This window comes from Paroedura picta, chromosome 8 (assembly GCF_049243985.1).
Source record: "Paroedura picta isolate Pp20150507F chromosome 8, Ppicta_v3.0, whole genome shotgun sequence".
Taxonomy (NCBI): domain Eukaryota; kingdom Metazoa; phylum Chordata; class Lepidosauria; order Squamata; family Gekkonidae; genus Paroedura; species Paroedura picta.
In genome coordinates this window covers 11420814-11436109 of record NC_135376.1, presented here as the reverse complement: position 1 = coordinate 11436109, position 15296 = coordinate 11420814, and the positions used below count along the sequence as shown (strand labels likewise).

The following is a 15296-nucleotide window of genomic DNA, read 5'->3' as shown; positions in this document are numbered from 1 at the left end:
CCCCAAGTCCCTCAGCCTTTCCTCATGGGGCTTGTTTCCCAGGTAATTTGAATTGGGTAATTAAAATAATTACATTCTAATTGAATTGCCAGTGGGCCATGAGCATCGATGGCTTTAGTGCTGCTAGCTCCGGGTTGGTTCCCTGTTTCTAAATACAACAATGATTACAATTTTTGTCTCAAGCCATCAGAATCCCAGAACAGAAGCCTCAGCTTTTGAACTGCATCAGTGGAGTCGTGAAATGCAGTGACACCCTCATCAAGGATGCAGTAACAATACCAGTAATCATAATAGCCACTCTCTCTTTCTCTTTATGCAGGCTGAAGTGGTAGATGTGCAGTATGGGACAGTGGAAGATTTGCTCAGGATTCCAGATATCACCAACGTCACCCACAAAATCGCCCTTTTGAAACTAGGACATTTGCCATTGCTCTATAAGGTCAGTGATGGGTCTAATTTTGACATTGCGCAGCGAATCACAGATCTTATGATAGCATGAGGTTTGGACATGGTCTTCTTCCTCCGTATTCAGCTGGCTCCTTCCAGCCATTGCCTCCTGTCATTTTGTCCTCTTTGGTCCTGCGTGTCCTGCTCCCTGGAGTTCTGCAATGATTACGAGGGCTGTGTGACTGTCTCTTCCTCTTCATTTACCTCCGTGGGAGGCCCAGAGAGAGAGGCATCGGCTTGGTGACAAGGCAGAGAAAGGGGAATTCAAGTTGCAATTAATAAATGAGAAATGCATGATGAACCCAGAGTCAACGAAACATAGGAAAGCCATAAATTAGAACTCTGAGTAATGAAGGAAACACATGTGATGGATTAGTCCCACCTGCCTCACAGAGTGAGGGAAGACAATTGTAAACTGCTTTATGATTCTTCCAGGTAGTGAAAAGCGGGATATAAAACCCAACTCCTCTTCCTCCTCTTTTTCTTCTCATCTTCCTTCTCTTCTCTAAAGCAGTCATTTTCTCCTGGCAAATTGACATCTATCATCTGAAAATGAGCTGTAATTATGTGAGAACTTCAGATCCTTACCTGGACAGTAGCCATTTTGAGAGCAGTCATAAGAACAGCCCAATGCTATGTTTTGTCTGAATCACACTACAATCTCCTGTGGCTTCATTTGACAGAGTATGGAGCAGCAGAAAGGGCAGAGAGCCAGCAGAAGGGGGAAAAGAAGAACAGAGAAGAGCGGTAGCTGGAGAGGTCTGTCTCCTTTGGCATGTGACCTGAGATCAGAAATAGAAATGTCATTCTCTGACATCATTGACTTGTTCTGTTGGAGATTCAGACGTGCCCAGAGGTAACACTCAAGCAGAACACATTGTCTGCCTAAACCTCGAGCTTTGGGGAGCTTGCTAGCCTTGCTGGACTCTCTCCAAAAGAGGAGACTCCCAGATGCACTGAGGTTATGATTTGCAATGAAATGAAATGAAATGAAGCGCAGAAGGGGTAGCTGGACGGGATCTTAAGGAGTGTCCATGAACTAAAATCCCCCTTGAGGAGGTTTGTCTCGGTCTCGTCGTTTGAAATGGGTTCCTCTTTCTTCTCCTACACAAAAGGGCCTTCTGCAAGCCATGATCTTGCCAGACTGCTCCTTCCTGTAATCCGTTTAAGGAATATTCTGACATTTGATGCACTCTCCATACCACTGACTGTTGGTAAGCACAGACTTTGCCCTTTAAGTTGCAGAAATCATTTCATATTCACAGGGCAAAGGATGCCTGAGGAATATCTGTTGTCCCCCTGTCCCAAATTGGGTCGGCTTGGATCATGGCGGCTAAGAATGTGAATGCTGAGGCTAGAAAGTCCCGGGCTCTAATTTTGTTTTCCGATTTCTTCTACCACTTTAACATTTTAAAATCTTATCCCTCCCCCTCTTTTGGGTTTTCTTTTTTTTTTTTTTTTTTGGTGGAAACCAGGTGGTAGAACTTGGTTTGTGCAATTGTCCTCCTACTGAGTCCCTGACCCCAGTGTGTGGATTTAACAGGCTGCACGCCGAAGTCCCAGGTCAGAATTGGACATAGCATTATAATTTTGCAGTGCTTTAATGATGGGCTGTAAGGATGTTATGGAATCCTGCTGCTGCTGTGCTGTTCCCATGCAACCGGTTATGTAGGATTATTCTCACGCTGCAGACTAGAAGCGAGCAAAGGTGTTAGCTTTAGAAAAAACCCAAAATAAAAGTACAAGAGCAACAGTTATATAAAATGTTCAAAATGAGAAAAAAAAAGACATTATGAAGATCTTGCGATTTATTAAAAAAAATAGAAAATTCATACCCACATTGCCCCAAAGAAGTTTTATCTATGGTGGCTGAACCCTAGAAATTAAACAGGGGAGGTGTCCTGGCAAGGCTTGAGGGTCAGCCAGTTGTGAGAGGGTCAGCCAGTTGTGAGCTCCTCTTCTCCTTGTAGGATGGCCATGGAGGAGCTGTTCCATTCCACCAAATACACAGCCATGACATAGGTAGAGTTCCACAAAACCCTCCCTCTTTCTCTCCCACAGCAGATGGGCAGACTTGATGCTAAACAAGAAGTGGGTGGCTGTAGTCAGGGCCTCATTCATAGCACCCTATGGCGGGGGTAGTCAACCTGTGGTAGAATCATAGAGTTGGAAGGGGCCATACAGGCCATCTAGTCCAACCCCCTGCTGAACGCAGGATCAGCCCGAAGCATCCTAAAGCAATAAAGGATAATCAACCTGTGGTCCTCCAGATGTTCATGGACTACAGTTCCCATGAGCCCCTGCCAGTGTTTTCTGGCAGGGGCTAATGGGAATTGTAGTCCATGAACATCTGGAGGGCCACAGGTTGACTACCCCTGCCCCATGGCATTTTTAGCATGGGAAGAAGTCCAGAGGAGATCAAATTTTACTTCAAGCAAAATTTCAATATGGATTTGGGGAGTGGGGGGTCCTCGTTAGACAGGAGAAGAATTTTTGAACAAAGCAAAGCAGATTTTGTTAAGTGAATTGCTCAGTAGGTTCCACACATCCCCACAAACATTAATGCTTGTTCTCCGTCAAGCTGTGCAGTACAGATTCAATTCCAACATGTAAGTCGAGCAGCACATTTTGCTCAAGAGCTCCTGAAGAACAGATTTGTTAACAGACAGGGTATGCTTAGAGTGATTGCACATTTAGCCATACTGCAAGGGGGGGGGGGGCATACAACATTCAAACAGCCAATCTCACTTCATTATTCAAAATATTTTATTTTTAAAAAAACCCAATAGATGTAACTATGTTGTTTTCTATCTCTAGTGTTTCCCAGAACTTCACCTAATTACCATTCTCGAGCGAAAACCTTAATGGTGCCCTAATTCTAGGTTGTAACAACCTGAATGTTATCCCTTTCTCGTTCTGAAGAGGTTGCTGAAAAGGTTTTGCACAATGTTTGCATATAGCTTAATCGAAACCAAAGGAAAGCAGTTATTAGACCCTAGCTTTCTAAAACGAGAAAATTTAATTGGCTGCTGGCGGAGTGGTTAGAAGAACCGTGCCTAACTTTGCTGTTTCCACTTTCAGTTCAGGGTGCTAGTTCAGAAGCCCTTACAGCCTTATTAATGTTAAACATGTATCAGGTGATATGACCATATATGGTCATGTAGGCTTGCCCACCCCTGCTAAAATGACCAATGATGGTCCTGGAAGGGGAAGGGTAGGGGCCTTGGGTGGGTGCATACACAGCAATGCTTCCAAATCATATTCTGCATGGTTACGCCACTTGGGGGGGGGTTCACGAAGACTGAAGAATGCTTCAGGGGGTTCGCGACAGTAAAAAAGGTTGAGAAAGGTTGGTCTACATCAGGGGTAGTCAACCTGTGGTCCTCCAGATGTTCTTGGACTACAATTCCCATGAGCCCCTGCCAGCAAACGCTGGCAAGGGCTCATGGGAATTGTAGTCCATGAACAACTGGAGGACCACAGCTTGACTACCTCTGGTCTACATGGTAAAGGTAAAGGTATACCCTGTGCAAGCACCGAGTCATGTCTGACCCTTAGGGTGACACCCTCTAGCATTTTCTTGGCAGACTCAATACAGGGTGGTTTGCCAGCAAGCTGGTACTCCCAGCCTCATGGTGAGAGCTTCAGACAGCATGTCGGCTGCCTTACCACCCTGCGCCACAAGAGATATCCTCTACTTCTAGATGAAAAATCTTTATCAACATAAAACCCCAAGGCGTGGCTGAGAAAAGAAAACTGATGCTAGCCCGAAGGATTTATAATTTTCACCCAGACATAGATATCATTCATGACTCAACCTAGCAAATTGATCACTTAAACTCCAGATAATGTAGATCTTGTAAGTGTCATCGCCACATTGAATCAATAGATCACTGTATTGCAGGTATCCTGACACTGGAATATTGATTGCTTGAGAAACAGAACCAAGTGGTAAATATTATCCATAATGGATTGGCCTGACAATGCAATCTTGAAAATGTATGCCCTCGTTGTAAGAACACAAAACTATCCGCTGCAACACAGGCAGCATTCCCTTTAGTGGGGCAAATCCCACTTGGGGTAGCGGGTAGGAGTGCGGACTTCTAATCTGGCATGCCAGGTTCGATTCCGCACTCCCCCACATGCAACCAGATGGATGACCTTGGGCTCGCCATGGCACTGATAAAGGAGGCCAAGAGGGCCTGTCCTACTGCAGGCCCAGGTGGAAGGGAGGAGCCAGGCCTTCCAGTCACGGCTTCTCCCTGTCCTACAGTGGCCCAGAGGGGGCAAAAAAATACCCCGGTGGGCTTTACAGCGCTTTGCTGTTCTGCAGGGCGGATGGAGACATTTATTTTTATTTTGTAGGAATGTGGAATTGCGTGGAATGCAATTCCACCTTTTTGCAAAATAAGCTCCCATGCGCCCCCCCCCCCCGCCCCCATGGTGGAATTAATCCAAATTTCCAAAGATGGAGAACCCACCACCTCCCGAAGAAGCTTGTTCCACTGAGAAACCGCTGTAACTGTCAGGAACTTCTTCCGGATGTTTAGATGGAATTTCTTTTGAATTAATTTCATCCCATTGCTTCTGGTCTGTCCCAGAGAGATAACAACTCTGCTCCACCCTCAGTGTGGCACCCTTTTAAATGCTTGAAGATGGTTATCAGATCATCTCCTCTCTAGGCTAAACAGACCAAGCTCCCCCAACCATCTTTAGAGTTTCCTGTAACACATTAACGAATGAAAAGAGAGCAACCAGGGTTGTGTGCTTTGGCTGCCAAAGCAGCCGTTCCAGCCCAAAGCAGTCAGCGCCGTGGCATGGGGGGAGGGGCGATGCTGGTAACGGCACACCTGCATGCATGTGCCAACTGGTGCACCGACACGGGCACTTTGGGCTGGAACGGCCGCTTTGGCAGGCAAAGCACACAGCCCGAATAGCAGCAGGGCTTCAAAATGTTTGGAAAACCAAGTGTTTTTTTTAATGAAATGCCAAAAGAGCTCAACCTTTGCGACTCTCCCTTTGGGTAGGGCACCGTTGTGTCTTACTCAAGCTCCGTGTAAAACCCAGACAGACACTGATTGCGATTTCATTATGCCTGGCATTTAATGATGAAAATGTAGCACAAGGGGAATGGGGAATAACACACACACACACACACATACACACCAGCCAGCAGAAGAGGCGCTAAATCCCAACAATGATGACTGAACTTTCATGTACATAATGAGATGGGGTCTAAACAAGTTTGATAAAGAGCTGAATGTGCTCAGATATAAACAGTGTTTGATGAAAAGATTATTTCGACTTAAAATGGGCAGAGTATGGGTTTTGTTGTTGTTGTTCGTTTATGTTTGTTCCTCGAGCTGAAATTGTGGCGGTGAGATTTTCATCAGTGAGCAAAACAATCCTGGGATACTTTAACAACAACAGACGAAGCTCCCTTGAATTTGGTACAGCCACATCTAGAAGTAAACCCTTTCTGGGTAGGGTTGCCAAGTCCCCAGTGGCCCCCAGTTGGATTGGGAAAATCCTGGAAAGGTAGGGATGGTGCCAGGGGAGGATGATGCCATAGAGCCCACCATCCACAAGATGCATTCTCTCCAAGGGAGATGCTCTCTATAGTCCGGAGATGAGCTGCCATTCTGGGGGATCCTCGCGTCCCACCTGGAGGCTGGCATCTTTATTACTGAGTCCTTGCCAGGCATTCTTGCCTAACATGACCTGGGCTGATTCTGCACTTACTTTGTTTATTCCGTTGTAGATCCTGCTGAATTCAGATCGATTTGAACTTGGGTCTTCCTCTCCCCCACCCTTCCCATTGAAACAGAAAAGTGTTCTGCGTGTGGTTAGGGAAGCTCAAAAGGGGGGGGGGAGAACCAAGTTCAGCAGGAGCCTCTTTCTTTCTTTTCTTGCGGGGGGTGGGGAGGGAAGAGGATTGGAGACAGCAGAGGAGGGGGAATAATTCCAAGAGGAAAATCTCTGCAGAGAGGAGTTAGGGCTTCTGGAGCTTCTGCTGAGAGAAGTTAGGGCTTCCCCTTTAAGGGAATCCTTGTAACCTGGGAACCAGGACCTGACGCCCTGGCCAGTCAGGGCTTTCTATAGTGCTGGAGGCTTGCAGGAAACCAGACAGCTGCACGCTTACTCATGCCAATTTTTAAAATATTGGGGATATCGCAGGGGAAAGCTTATTGCAGATGAAATCCTGCTTACTGCAGATGAAAAATTTAAATCGCCCCAAATCAAAATGGAAATCGCATTCAGTGTAGATGGCAGGGACTGAATCAACCTGGGATTAGAATAAAAGCTCTGTGCAGATTCAGCCCTGGATTGCAGCCAAATAAAGTTAGTTGAATGATAAATCCTTGGGCCCTAACTATCCGAGCGTCAAGGAATTGAGGCTGTGGTGCTGGAGAAGACTCTTGTGAGTCCCTTGGACTGCAAGGTGAACAAACCGGTCAGTCCTAAAGGAGATCATCCCTGACTGCTCCTTAGAAGGCCAGATCCTGAAGGTGAATCTCAAATACTTTGGCCACCTCATGAGAAGGAAGGACTCCCTGGAGAAGAGCCTAATGCTGGGAGCGATCGAGGGCAGAAGAAGAAGGGGACGACAGAGAATGAGGTGGCTGGATGGAGTCACTGAAGCAGTCGGTGCAAACTTAAATGGACTCCGGGGAATGGTAGAGGACAGGAAGGCCTGGAGGATCATTGTCCATGTGGTCGCGATGGGTCGGACAACATTGCACCCCAAAGTTTGAGAATACTCATGATCGACATTGACATTTACATGCATTCATTTCTTGCTCTCTCTCTCACACACACACCATATTCTCTTTGTTGTCGTTAGGTGCGAAGTAATGTCCGACCCATCGCGACCCCATGGACAATGATCCTCCAGGCCTTCCTCTTTAAGAATGGGCTAAGCATCTTTATTCTACACTAGGCTTAGATTTCCCCCCACACAGCAGCTGTGTTTCATAGCACCATCCGTTGATGTGTTTTTGTGGCCGTGTGTGCGATATATGTTATCTGTAAGAGAAGTGAATCAAAAAGCTCATTGGGAGCTGGTTGAGTCATTTCTCCGATGGATAGTTTATGTTGTTGTCTTCAAGGGGAAAAGATAACATTTAATTCACTTCACTACTTGACCTTGCCTTCTGTCGTGTAGCACTTGCTGTGGCATGCTTGGCGAGTTCAAAATGTGCTGATTCATGAGATACTCAAATTCCATCTTTAAAGAATCTTCACGACAGAGCAGAGATTAATTAGCCTCCGGGAACAGACGGCTGGAGGAAGGGCTGTGCTGTAGGCTTTTAAAAGTTTTTTTTTCGAATAACCGTGTTTATCATCTTAATGTCAGATTTCTTTCCGTCTATTTGGTGGATCCTGTAAATGTTTGATCAACTGGACCTGCTGTTTTTGGCAAAAGGTACATTTGAGGTTTACTGAGATCTTTATTGGTGCGTATTGTGCCTTTCAGTACCTCTGCAAAGGAGACTGCATTATACTTAAAAAAAACAACACACACCCCAAAATCAAAAGCTAGGCAGTCATAATGCTTCACCAGGGCTTATTTACCATCACATTTCATTATCCAAACCAGGGGAGGTCAGACTGAGGTCCTCCAGTTGTCCATGGACTACAATTCCCATGAGCTGCTGCCAGCATTCATTGGCAGGGAGTCATGGGAATTGTAGTCCATGGACATCTGGAGGACCGCAGTTTGACTACCCCTAATCTAAACTGTTAGATCCGTGGGTTCAGAGACCAGGATGCTGGCAGTTCATTCCAGCTCTTTATTATCATCCTAGCATGATAGTACAAGAACCAAAACTGAACTGAAGAAACCCACAACCAAGCCCAACTGACACACAAAAGCCCACAATAGATCTTCCCACCAGTGGGCACTATTGTTCAGTTTCCCTTTAAACTGATTGGATCCGGCAGAAGGGATCTAGCCATGCATTGGTCAGTTACAATGCAGGCTTCTCAACCTTGGTCCTCAAGCTTGGTCCTCAGCAGGATCATAAACACAACATAAACTACAGTTAAGGGTTTCAGGAATGGATGCACATCTGTATGTGAAAACATGGCTTTGCAAGTTGGCTTGAGTGCTGGTAGAGGAGAAAGCCTGTCTGATATGTCAAGCTGCCAATTCTGGGTTGGGAATCCCTGGAGATTTGGGGGTGGACCTTGGGGAGGGCAGGATTTTGGAAGGGTAGTGAGGTATAATGCCATACAGTCTACTCTCCAAATCAGCCATTTCCTCCAGGAGACTGGATCTCTCTAGTCCCGAGATGCATTGTAATTCAAGGAGATCTCCAAACACCACCTTAAGGCTAACAATCCTACTTGAGGTGGGTGTAGCCCTAGAATCTGATTCAGCAGAACCAGTGCTAAATCAGTGTCCCATCAATAGATGGTGCACACAATGAACACTGTTAAAATCACACCTTGGGTACCTACATTATAGCTCTGAGTGAGTCTTTGGCCTATTAAAACAATGTTCCATATGTTAAAAAGAGCATAGCAACTTACTCTTAGAATAGTACAATGGAATCAGAGTCCAGTAGCACCTTTAAGACCAACAAAGATTTAATCAAGGCATGAGCTTTCGAGTGCAAGCACCCTTCGTCAGGCTATGATCTTCTTGTCCCACTGGCTGTACCAATTCACAGGTCATATTCCCAGCCAATATTCTGAGTCTGCTTATCCCAACCATGGCATGGATAGCCAAGGATAGCTCAGATTCATCACATCTTGGAAACTAAGCAGGGTTAGCCCTGGTTAGTGTTTGGAAGGGAGGTTACCAAGAAAGTCCAGGGTTGCTATACAGCGACAAGCAATGGTAAACCACCTCTGAATGCCTCTTGCATTGAAATAGATGGAGAAGAATTGTTCTTCTCTTATTCCAGAGGGATGGACCAGAACCAATAGAACTCCCATCTATTCAGGAAACCCTTCCAGGGCCATCAAGAAACCCCAGGGTTTCACAAAAACCTAGTTGGGAAAGCCTGATCTATACTAATGTTGCCCCTGAAATCCTAGTTTGGACCTGGTGGTGGAAGCATGATATAAGTTTGCTGACTATTTAGCTGATTGATACAGATGTAGATGTAGGTAGGGAGGTTTAGAGGTCAGCAGATGTGAATTCTTATTGGGCCTCAAGTGTAGGCTTGGCAGAACAGTTTGGTCTTGCAAGTCCTGTGGAGCCGTTGTAGGTCCTGAAAAGCTCTTGTCTCCTTCGGCAGGAATCTCTTGGGATCTCTGAGCTTTCATCTCACAACTGAACAGGCTTCCTCGGGAAGTGGTGGGTTCTCCATCTTTGGAAATTTTTAAACAGAGGCTAGATAGCCATCTGTCAGAGAGGCTGATTCCGTGAAGGCAAAGGAGTGGCAGGTTACAGTAGATGAGCGATTGGGATGTGAGCATCCTGCATAGTGCATGGTTTTGGACTATATCAGGTGTAGTCAACCTGTGGTCCTCTAGATGTCCATGGATTACAATTCCCATGAGCCTCTGCCAGCATTTGGGAATTGTAGTCCATGAACATCTGGAGGACCACAGGTTGACTACCCCTGGACTAGATGAGCCATGAGGTCCCTTCCAACTCTATGATTCTATGATTCTATGAAAGCACAAGTTTTTTTGTGGGTCTTTTTTCCCCCTAGCGTTGATGCTATCCAGTTGATATTATGCTGGGTAGTTTATTACTAAGTGAATCTGAGAAAGGAAAGGACGCTGTGGTATGATAATATTCGTGGGAACTGACAAGATAAAATACAGCTCTGAATTTTACTACAATCCCTGAATGTCACTCCCGGGCAAATTAGTAGATTTATGTGTCACAAATAAAATTGAATAATGCAAGCTGAATATAGACAATGAAAGCATATGGGTATGGAAATTAATTGCAGAATAAATATGCACAATTCTAAGGTTGTTATTTTTCGAGGGTGAGGGGAGAGGGGAAAGGAGGCAAAACACCATTCTGTTACTGGAAAGCATATTTTGGTGCCAACCTAATCAGAGTACCCTCAGTACAAACCCAAGCACACATTGTTTGTGGCAGCAACTTTCTGGAACGAACAGCTTGGAATCATTCAGTTTAAATATATTTTGAATTTCAATATTTTTTAAACTTTAAATATATATATATATATATATACAAAGATGATCTGGGTCCAAGGGACCAAGCCCTGTGAAGATAGGTTGAGGGACTTGGGAATGTTCAGCCTGGAGAAAAGGAGGTTGAGAGGGGACATGATAGCCCTCTTTAAGTATTTGAAAGGTTGTCACTTGGAGGAGGGCAGGATGCTGTTTCTGTTGGCTGCAGAGGAGAGGACACGCAGTAATGGGTTTAAACATCAAGTACAACGATATAGGCTAGATATCAGGAAAAAAATGTTCACAGTCAGAGTAGTTCAGCAGTGGAATAGGCTGCCTAAGGAGGTGGTGAGCTCCCCCTCACTGGCAGTCTTCAAGCAAAGGTTGGATACACACTTTTCTTGGATGCTTTAGGATGCTTAGGGCTGATCCTGCGTTGAGCAGGGGGTTGGACTAGATGGCCTGTATGGCCCCTGCCAACTCTATGATTCTATGATTCTATGATAATCACCAGTTTGGGATTGGGAGACAATTTTTTTAGGGGGGGAAAGAGAAGCATCTGGGCATGGAATTGGGGTCACTTTGAGTGGGCAGGTAGTTGTGAATTTCCTGCATTCTATAGGGGGTTGATGGCCCTGGAGGTCCCCTTCCATGTTTCTATGATTCTATGATTCTATGATTCTATATATACATACATACATACATACATACATACATACATACATACATACATACATACATACATACAGATGTTAGTAGATTGATGTTTTAATGGGAATTTTAATGGGATTAGTTGTTGTGACCCGCCTCGAGCCTATCGGGAGAGGCGGGAAATAAATCTAATAATAATAATAATAATAATAATAATAATAATAATAATAATAATACATACATACATACATACATACATACATACATACATACATACATACATATATCTGGTTTCTTGCTTTTATTTCACAAATGAAACACAAACCTTTGGCTCTGAGATTTTAGGGCCGAAACCCACGTCTTTCGATTGCAATCACGACGAGCCATTCTTTGGACGCTTCATTCCCATTCATGTCACGTTTCTTCTCAGAAAGGAGCGTGTGAAATGCATTAGGTAAGATCGATGTCCAAGGGACTCCATCAGCTTCCTGGCTACCAAGAGACGTGTGTCTCTCCTCCGTCAAAATGTAACTCCATCTTCTCTGTACGGCTTAATGTTTCAGAGTCGAGGTTCGTGGCGAAGGTTTTTTAATCGCTTCTTTAATATTTATGGCTCTCCAAAATACATCAAGGCTCATTTTTATGATTCCTTTATCACAAGTGACTCATGGTTTCTCCCCCTCCCCCTTCTTTTTACTAATGCAAGAGATAAATAAGTTCTGTTACTGATCCCCTTAAACGCATGTGACTCAAGAAAGTTAAATACTCGGTATTTGCTGCTTCTTTTTTTTTTCCTAATGGGAAGTTAAAAATTGAATCAGCTAATTATACTCTCTCGCTTTCTCTCTCCTTCTGATGGATAGGATGAGGCTTTGCCTACCGGATATTTTGCATTAATTGTGCACGAGGATGAATCATTTCAACTTATTCCCCCATAGATGCAATTAAAACAAAGAGGCTGAGATCTGATGCTTTGAAAGCAATGCTTCAGTTGTTCCCTATGCCACAGGTGTGTTTTTGTGTATAACGCTGGAGGTATGAATGAGGAGCGTCGGTTTTGAGATAAGGGTGATGGTGACGTCAGTGCTCATGCAGCGTTGTGGTGTCAACAAGCTAGCAAACCCAAAGCTGATGTGAACCTGCGGTTCTGTGCCACTGAATGCGGCTGTGTTGAAGACAAATGCTGTGAAGTGGCAGCCATCTTATGGTGAACCTGTAGGTTTTTCAGGGCAACAGACATTCTGGACACACAGAGTTGGTTTGCTGGGGGCTGTCCCGACGGAGCAACCCTGGACTTCCTTGGTGGTATCCCATCCAAGGACTAACCAGGGGTGACCCCACTTAGTTTCTGAGCTGTGACAAGATCAGGCGAGGTCATTTCCTCAAGGCCTGCAAAATGGAGCTCTTCCGCCAGGTCTATGGTTGAGGCCAGCGTGGCAAGGAAGATCTGACGGGTTCCCCCCAGTGTTAAGAGCGTACTCTTATTGGAGATCTGCATTTCTCCTCGCGCTCTTGGTGGGGTTAGAGGGGTTTCTCCATTGTGGTTTTTTATTGTTGGAGTCTGATATGTATATTGTTACGTCCGGTAGGGTTTTAATGGGGTTTTGAATGAGGTTTTAATTTCGAATGAATTTGTAACCCGCCACGAGCCAGGAATGAGAGTGGTGGGCCATAAGTCTAACCGTCATCATCATTGTCATCATCATCTTCATCATCATCATCATCATCTCATGGTAGTATAAGATCAGATAAACGTGTAAAAAGAAGAAAGCAGAATTTACTTCTGCAACGTGCTAAATTAGCCTCTCCCACCCTCGGCTTCCCCTCTGCTTGGCAACATCATTTTTCTCAGCAATCCCACTGAAACTCACACCCCTTTTATCAATTTGCACTAGACGTAATTGGAAAAATAAGGAACATTCAGCTGAGGCCTACAGGGAGGAGAGCGGGCCGGAGAGCAACCACTGATCTGTGAATGCGAGTTCGCTTCTGCCGCTATAGAGTTTTTTTATTTCTCAAACAAAGCCCAGGATCCTGTATCCAATTATATGAGGAACATTAGTTAAAACAGAACAGCTGCTTATGATAGGGGACCTTTGGAGATTTGTGGCACATGAAACGATTACATCAGGAGTGAGTGCGTCACCAGAATGAAACAGCCTCTTCCCCCCCCCTTACATCTGGAGCAGGGGTAGTCCAACTGCGGCCCTCCGGATGTTCATGGACTACAATTCCCATGAGCCCCTGCCAGTGAATGCAGTTTGCCCACCCCTGCTCTATGAACACAGTTTGGCCTCAAAACATAGACTGTTCCCCTAACCCAGAACGTCACTCCTGGATGACTAATGTCACTTCCAGGTTATGTCAGGACATTCTTCCTGATCCTGGGAAGTGTGGGAGTGTAAGGGAGACCGTTCAGGGAGCAATGGTAGCTGTAAAATTGTGGATTTTTTTTTTTGGGGGGGTGGAATTTCTTTCCGCTTTCTGAAATTCCCATTGCGCCAATGCCAAAGCAGGGGTCTGACATTCCTAAATACTTCGGTATGGAATATGTGGATGTACTCTAAATAAAAGATGTGCGCTTTTGGGGCAAAATGTTCTGTTCTAAAGACAAGAGCAAAAGGATGGACAGAGGGACAAAATGCCATGTGAAGCCAATCAAAGAAAAGCCAACAGACTAGACCAGGGCCCCCCGACCTTTTTAACCCTGTGGCCCCTTTGAAGTTCTGACATAAAATGGTGAGCACATCCACAAGATCGCGGCCATAGCTTGCCTTCAGTCATGCAGGGGAGATCCTTCTGCTCTGCTCTGGTGGCAGCTGCTGCTCAAGCAACATTTTAAAAGAATTGCACAGTCAGGTGAATCCCCAGCGACCCATTAGAAGCCTCGCTTGGCCCAAAGCCCTACTTAGTACTGCTTACCTTCTAATGCAGGCTTTCATGAAACCCTGGAGTTTCTTGACACCTGGAAGGGTTTTCTGAATGGGTGGGAGTTAATTAATTCTATATACTTGAAAAGCCTCTCGTGGCGCAGAGCGGTAAGGCAGCAGACATGCAGTCTGAAAGCTCTGCCCATGAGGCTGGGAGTTCGAGCCCAGCAGCCAGCTCAAGGCTGTCTCAGCCTTCCATCCTTCCGAGGTCGGTCAAATGAGTACCCAGCTTGCTGGGGGGTAAACGGTAATGACTGGGGAAGGGAATGGCAAACCACCCTGTATTGAGTCTCCCATGAAAACGCTAGAGGGTGTCACTCAAGGGTCAGACATGATTTGGTGCTTGCACAGGGGATACCTTTACCATTATACTTGAAAAAAGAATGTTAAAAATGTATTGGGCGATACAACCATATATGGTCATGTCAACCCTTCCTCCCAAAATGGCCCATGATGGGCCTGGAGGGCGTGGGATGGAGAGGGGCCCTGGGTGGGCATGGAAACAGTTATACTTATCAACCATATTCTGCACCATCGTACCACTTCTGGGGTTACCAGAAGCCTGAAGAATATTTCAGGGGTTTCTCAGTTGTAAAAAACTTGACAAAGGCTGTTCTAAAGCCACCAGCCAAGCGCTAGGAAAAGTGTCAGGAGAATTGGTCCTTCCCTGTCTTGTGCTAAGGAAAGCCCATACATTATGAGAGATTTCAGCAACCGCCTTCTGTGTTGGTAAACTGATTATACCATGAGGTGCCACATGTTGTAAGAGATTGGGCTTGCGGTGGTGAGGTAATGGAAGGCATTCGTCATGATACGTTTTGCTGTTCTGAAATGTGTTGACTACACTCTTCTGTCTGTTACCGAAGGGATTTATTAAGTGGTCAGATCAGCAGAAAGGGAGCTTTTACTTCCCAACATAATCTAAGGGTTATTTCAGTCGCTACATCGGTAACTGTGAAATATGGCTGGCTGGCATTTCTTGATGACCATATAAATTAATCGTAAATGGGATCTCTGAAGTGATTATTTCAGCGTACGTCCTGTCGCTGGGTGACATCCATTTGGGTTTCACTCTGTTTGTATTCTCAAAGAAAGAAATCATTAAATAGGCCGTGGACAGAGCTGGAGTTGGAAAACACAGTTTGACCATAGGTCATACTAGGT

The 15296-nt window shown here is 45.2% G+C and overlaps 1 protein-coding gene across 4 annotated transcripts in view; it reads left to right on the top strand.

The window, feature by feature from the left end:
- The window catches only part of NAALADL2 (N-acetylated alpha-linked acidic dipeptidase like 2), a 552606-nt gene that overhangs the window by 248180 nt on the left and 289130 nt on the right, over window positions 1-15296 (top strand). For all 4 annotated transcript variants that reach the window (XM_077348363.1, XM_077348364.1, XM_077348365.1 and 1 more), the window contains exon 4: window positions 320-439. In XM_077348363.1, coding sequence (XP_077204478.1) covers window positions 320-439 — 120 coding nt within the window. The remainder of the gene's footprint in view (window positions 1-319; window positions 440-15296) is intronic.